Source organism: Pseudophryne corroboree, chromosome 2 (genome assembly GCF_028390025.1).
Source record: "Pseudophryne corroboree isolate aPseCor3 chromosome 2, aPseCor3.hap2, whole genome shotgun sequence".
Classification (NCBI taxonomy): Eukaryota; Metazoa; Chordata; class Amphibia; order Anura; family Myobatrachidae; genus Pseudophryne; species Pseudophryne corroboree.
The window spans coordinates 860,917,471-860,924,608 of record NC_086445.1 but is presented as its reverse complement, the minus strand read 5'-3'; the positions used below and the strand labels follow the sequence as shown (position 1 = coordinate 860,924,608).

Below are 7,138 nucleotides of genomic sequence, written 5' to 3'. Positions count from 1 at the left end.
TGAAGCCACTGGGTCACAAAATATACAATAATACTGAAATTGATCTTTGTATTTGGCCAGATCAGCCATCAGTGGCCTTCTCTGTATAATGTACAGAGGTCATGCAACGTCAGCGGTGCATCTGAGATCAGGCCAGAAGTGTACCATGTGGTCGCCCTCCTTCCACTAAGGGAAACACCAGCAAAAGTAATGTACCAGCCATATTTTGGCATGCATATGGTATTTATTTTATAGTTTCTGTGATTAAATATATATATATATTTTATCTTTTGGAGGCTTTGTGTACCTGTTAAAGTGTCATTGGTTATCCTATCACTGATATACAGAATTTCTCAGATAAATAGATCTGCCTGGCGGCATTGCTCCCTTGTTACATGCTGTCTTCTTTAACAGGCATGGGGACATTGCGCTACTGTATGCCAAGGAAGGAGAAGATAGGTGGCTTACATTACACCAGATTTGGACATGTTACATAAAAAATGGGTACAACCAGGGGTGTACCTAATATTGAAGGGAGGGACAGGGTGAGTTGCTCTCTTGTCATTGTTGCTATAGCTCTATGAACTTACATGGACTTCAAGGTGTGGTGACATAGGGAGCTATGAGGAACAGGATACAGTTATCCAGAGAGCTATTTCAGGCTCTCAGTTACTACACTTGATCTTAACCAAAAGGCAGAGAAGCGCTCTGTATAATGCCCACTCTGCCTCACATCTTCCTCTCCCACAGCACTCCTCAATACAGGAGGTGCAGTCCCGTGACACTGACTTGGGGTTCTTGTCCATTACACCGGGACTATTTAGGATGGCACAATATCGTTTGCCACTATAGAAATCCTGATCTTGTTAGTTACACCAGAGGTGGTGAATTTGCCGCTAAATTATTGGCCTGCGTAACTTACAGGTACACTCTGTACACACCGTAATAAAAACCATCACAAACAATAACATGAGATCTGTAATAAAACCAGTAATAATGGCTGATCTTTTTCATGATTTGTTTAAACCATTAGCAAGGAAAAACTGAGAATGTTTTTTTTTTTAAACAAAAACAGAAACCTTTTATTTATATGGAATGGGGGTGGTACCGTGTACTGACAGACATGAGGCTGCATTTTGAGGTGATATTTACAGAGTGCTTTCATGTGTGCTGGTTGGGCCATCAAAGCACACATCAAGTGTGTTACATAAATGGGCTACATATATCTAAATAATTGTATATTTTCCTTAGACAAAAGTATACATATAGCATTTTTTACTATGCTGATCTAGATGGTTCAATGAAACAGCAGACACCTATCATTGCAGGTCATTATATGGAGTTAGTCCTCTTTTGCCAGTAGAATTTCAATCATCTGCTTATCAGACACCATAAGTTCCTGGCAGGTCCCCATGGCTTGGCTCAGGTAAACTGCAAGGATATGTTTGCACTGAAAAAAAGACGAAGAAAGAAGTTATGATGGTGGAAGACGTTACACTGCTGAGATTCAGCAAGTTGACTATTTTTCTCCATTTTAATTCTAGCTGCTGCTGTGCCAAATTCAGAAGAAAGGAGATTTCAGTTCTGGAGGATTAAAACCTGTTTCAGCCATCTAGGAAGGGAAATAAACAGTGAATGCACCCACCTATATTATGTCTGGCTACAGTCCAAGTAGGTGCCACCTTTACTGTACACCTCCACCCAAGGAACTTATACACTCCTGCCCTCAAGGCCCAACACAGTGCTCTTGACAGCTCCTCTCCTTACTATAATATCATGCACTCTGGCAGCTGAGATCAGTTAAAGAACATTCTGAAAAACGACAGAATGAATTGGGTCGAGGCTATCTTGGACAAAGAACATAAAACTGGCAAAAAAATGTCTTATGTGGGAGAGTTACATAGCCACACTTTCTACCCCAATGAGGACCCAAGCTACCATAGTTTACAGAATTCATCTTGGTATCTTTTAGAAATTGCAGCCAATGATCCCCCCATACAATTGTAAAATTATACTTCATCTTGAACATTGTACATTATTGACTAATTTTTTCTATATATTTTTCCTGGGCCGGGGTTTGGGGGAGACAGCGAGCCACCTATTCTCTGTGGGTCTTACAACTTTGATATGTCGTAATCTTTATTGTAACGGACTTCTATATGGAGCCTATTGGTTCATTAATTGACTGTCTTGATGACTTTCGGTATTCCAAATGTTACACTATTATCTGTGATTTAATAATCACACCTTTATTCCTTACAATGTCTGTGTCACTTGTTTTTTTTTTTAAACTAAAGCAAAAAGAACATGAAAAATCCTTTCCTGTTTGTAGATAGCTATGCTTTGCATATATCCCAGTGCCTGAAAGTGTATTCGGCAGGCTATATGAAGGCACTCTGAACAAGCAGAAGCACATTTCTGAGGCACATGGGTGTTCTTGCTGACATTGCTAAAGGACTGTATCACCAGACAAACGAGCAATGTATGAAAGGTTTACCAAGGAAAACATGATATTGTAGACCCACTAGCAACATACAGTATTTCTATCACTGTGACTGTATTTCCTGTGCTAGTGCTCTGACATGACCTATATACCTGATGACTAATGCAGTTGCCCAGGGAAACTAATAGCAAGGAATTATCAGGTAAGCCCTTTCAGACGGTATACTTTGCTTACCTGAGACACACCTGTTATTCATACAGTCATCACATGGGTGAAAGGGGACCTAAATCCTCCACAAGTATAATTTAGCAACATTGAAAGGCAAAAAGACAAATCTCTGGAAGATTTCACTAAATGAGATAAAATATAAACTTGTGCGTACCTTCAGTCCCCTATTATAAATACATACTGTAGGTTCTGCCAAAGGGATGTAGTTATGTGAACGGCGGCCAGGAGACCGCCGGTCACAATACCGACCACTACATTCCGAACCCTGAAAATCCAGACGGCATGCCAACTAACAGGGACTATTGTCACTCGTGAGTGTCAGAGTGGAAATAGAGCCTGTGGCATTGTTGCGCTCGCCCCCAGCGCCAGAATTCTGCAGCCGGGAGGATGACCGCCGGGATCCTGGTCGCCAGTAACGTGACCCCAACCCTTGCCAAAGGCTTCACTAGTACAATGCTGTGATACTGTGTCCTGCTACCAAATGTCTGATTCAAACAGGCATGCATGGATATCCTTAGTATCTGGACTGTAAGTGGGCCATAAGGACCGGGTTTGAGACCTACTGCTCCAGTGGAATGTGACCTTTCTGGGGGGTTTCAAACACTCTTCTCACTTTACAAATGGTGCTGCACCAGCAGACACGCACTTTCCTGACATTAGTGATTATACCAGATGCCACTCACCTACACACAGTGGAGGCAGCCATTTTGGAAGTTGAACCAATATTATAGCCACTAATGTACTAAGACCTGGGTTCCGTGTTTCCCTCCAATGTGTTGTTGCATAGTCCACAGCTGTACCGGACTGTACACTCCTGTGTGGTCTCCACTTAAATGGCAACAGGCAGAGCGATTGGAGATGCAGCTGCAGTGACATCACATAGATCCCTGGTAAATTGGTTACTTTTGCCAACCTCGCTTTAACTACCCAACCACTTTGTCCTGCCACTGACAATATACTGTGTGCCTCATGACTCACTGATATCATAATATTCTAGTGAAATGACATGTTGAGATCATCCCCTCCTACACTCTTACATTTATAACACTGTTTCCGAATACTCTTTCTGCCAGCTCTGATGTGTTTACAACAAACACTGGGGCAGATGTATTAACCTGGAGAATGCATAAGGAAGTGATAAACCAGTGATAAGTGCAAGGTGATAAACGCACCAGCCAGTCAGCTCCGAACTATCAATTTGCATATTGGAGCTGATTGGCTGGTGCGTTTATCACCTTGCACTTATCACTGGTTTATGACTTCTTTATGCCTTCTACAGGTTAACATAGCTGCGCCTCAGTGTGGGCAGGCAGGAGCCACTGCCAGGCACATGCAAGCACTGTGTGGCTGCAGACAGTCTGCCCCTGCCGGCGGAGGGGTTTTTCCCCCCTTCTGGATTCACGAAGCCCAGGAAATTAGTAACATCTTGGTGCCCCTGGGTCTAACAAGAGCGCTGTAAGTTCAAAAACTGCCCGTCACAGTATAAGAGCCTTCCACTGTAGCAGGTGCGCTTTAAGACAGGAGGAGGCACATCTGCTGCCTCCTCCGTTCGAGCCTCCTCCTCTCTGCCGGCAGCGCTGTAGAGTCTGGGCACTAAAGGGCTCAGACTCTACTGCACATGCGCAGATCACCGGGAAAATGGCGTGGCGGCCATTTTCCCAGTAATTTCTCTACTGCACATGGGCAGAACACTGTGCAAATAGACACTGCGCCATTTTCAAGGTGATTCCACAGTGCTGCCGACGTTGGCCCGGGACTCCGGAGGGGTAAGTATTAAAGAAACGGGCACAGCGTGTGCAGTGCAGGCCCCCTCTGGACTCAGGGGCCCGTGTGTATCGCACACACTGCACCTATTATAGATATGCCAGTGCTTTGGGGATACTCACAGAACAAAAATAACACCCAAAGGAAAGTACTGTGTAATACACCACACTAGTTATCTCCACTGGCTATGACTATTTTTACCTGCTCTTCCATTTATATCTTCTGAAACATGAAAGAAGATAGTTTATAATGATACAAACTTATTATGATTACATAGTTTACTATAAACTCTACTACAGATGTGTAACTTGCTGCAGTTATGCTAAACAGTCCTTCAAGTCGGGCCATACCGTGGTGGGACTCGGTAACGTTGAGCGTCTTTTTCTGCGTTTATTTTCTGCGAAAATTCGTCATAGTTGCAAAGTAATGCAATAGGACGCACGAGCAGCATATTCTGTGTGTAATTGCGGCTCTATCTGCATTCGAAATGCCACGTTACAGTATTTTCCCGGAAAACACTGTAGCATATCTTTTTGTATGCAAATATAATCACAGACAGACATGGAATATAGGCATGCTGCATATCATTTTAATCAGCTTGTGCGTCCTATTGCATTACTTTGCAACTAAGACACATTTTTCATGGAAAATACCATGGAAAATACCGCAACAATAGACACTCGGCGCTACCGAGTCACACTGCACTCACGCGTTATGTGTAACGTGACTTGTAGCGAATGGACCAAAGGTGTAAGAGGACACATCTGTATATTACAAGGTGTTTTGTTTTTTCAAGTTCTTTGCACCTAACCTTTGCTATTTGGCAGCTGCTTTTTACTCTTTTAAATGGAGAAACACTGAAAGCAAAGGAATCATCATAATAGTAGTAATTTGCTGTCAATGGCTATTAATTAGTAAACATATATAAAAAATAAGATTTTACTCACCGGTAAATCTATTTCTCGTAGTCCGTAGTGGATGCTGGGAACTCCGTAAGGACCATGGGGAATAGCGGCTCCGCAGGAGACTGGGCACAACTAAAGAAAGCTTTAGGACTACCTGGTGTGCACTGGCTCCTCCCTCTATGACCCTCCTCCAGACCTCTGTTAGGATACTGTGCCCGGAAGAGCTGACACAATAAGGAAAGGATTTGGAATCCCGGGTAAGACTCATACCAGCCACACCAATCACACCGTATAACTCGTGATAGTATACCCAGTTAACAGTATGAAACATAACTGAGCCTCACAACAGATGGCTCAACAATAACCCTTTAGTTAAACAATAACTATATACAAGTATTGCGGACAATCCGCACTTGGGACGGGCGCCCAGCATCCACTACGGACTACGAGAAATAGATTTACCGGTGAGTAAAATCTTATTTTCTCTAACGTCCTAAGTGGATGCTGGGAACTCCGTAAGGACCATGGGGATTATACCAAAGCTCCCAAACGGGCGGGAGAGTGCGGATGACTCTGCAGCACCGAATGAGCGAACTCTAGGTCCTCCTCAGCCAGGGTATCAAACTTGTAGAATTTAGCAAATGTGCTTGACCCCGACCAAGTAGCTGCTCGGCAAAGTTGTAAAGCCGAGACCCCTCGGGCAGCCGCCCAAGAAGAGCCCACCTTCCTTGTGGAATGGGCTTTTACAGATTTAGGATGCGGCAGTCCAGCCGCAGAATGTGCAAGTTGAATCGTGCTACAGATCCAGCGAGCAATAGTCTGCTTTGAAGCAGGCGCACCCAACTTGTTGGGTGCATGCAGGATAAATAGCGAGTCAGTCTTTCTGACTCCAGCTGTTCTGGAAACATAGATTTTTAGGGCCCGGACTACGTCCAGCAACTTGGAATCCTCCAAGTCACGAGTAGCCGCAGGCACCACAATAGGCTGGTTCAAATGAAAAGCTGAAACCATCTTTGGGAGAAATTGGGAACGAGTCCTCAATTCCGCCCTATCCTTATGAAAAATCAGATAAGGGCATTTGCATGACAAAGCCGCCAATTCTGATACACGCCCGGCCGACGCCAAGGCCAACAGCATGACCACTGTCCACGTGAGGTATTTTAGCTCCACGGATTTAAGTGGTTCAAACCAATGCGACTTCAGGAAATCCAACACCACGTTGAGATCCCACGGTGCCACTGGAGGCACAAACGGGGGCTGAATATGCAGCCCTCCCTTAACAAAAGTCTGAACTTCAGGCAATGAAGCCAGTTCTTTTTGGAAGAAAATGGACAGAGCCGAAAACTGGACCTTACAGGAACCCATTTTAGGCCCATAGTCACTCCTGACTGTAGGAAGTGCAGAAATCGACCCAGTTGAAATTCCTCCGTTGGGGCCTTCCTGGCCTCACACTAAGCAACATATTTTCGCCATATGCAGTGATAATATTTTGCGGTCACATCTTTCCTAGCCTTAATCAGCGTAGGAATTACTTTATCCGGAATGCCCTTTTCCTTTAGGATCCGGTATTCAACTGCCATGCCGTCAAACGCTGCGGCGGTAAGTCTTGGAACAGACAGGGCCCCTGCTGCAGCAGGTCCTGTCTGAGCGGCAGAGGCCATGGGTCCTCTGAGATCATTTCTTGAAGTTCTGGGTACCAAGATCTTCTTGGCCAATCCGGAACCACGAGTATAGTTCTTACTCCTCTCTTTCTTATTATTCTCAGTACCTTGGGTATGAGAGGCAGAGGAAGGAACACATACACCGACTGGTACACCCA

General features: G+C 44.4%; 1 protein-coding gene across 6 annotated transcripts in view; it reads right to left on the bottom strand.

Moving 5' to 3' along the window:
• Positions 1 to 979: 979 nt before the first annotated feature.
• ZSWIM7 (zinc finger SWIM-type containing 7) overlaps positions 980 to 7,138 on the bottom strand; it is a 346,796-nt gene continuing 340,637 nt past the window's right edge. The window contains exon 4 of one of the 6 annotated variants that reach the window (XM_063957376.1): positions 980 to 1,429. In XM_063957376.1, the coding sequence (XP_063813446.1) occupies positions 1,322 to 1,429 (108 nt within the window). In that variant the 3' untranslated portion in view covers positions 980 to 1,321. The remainder of the gene's footprint in view (positions 1,430 to 7,138) is intronic. The other 5 variants (XM_063957378.1, XM_063957374.1, XM_063957377.1 and 2 more) reach the window with 5 other exon arrangements.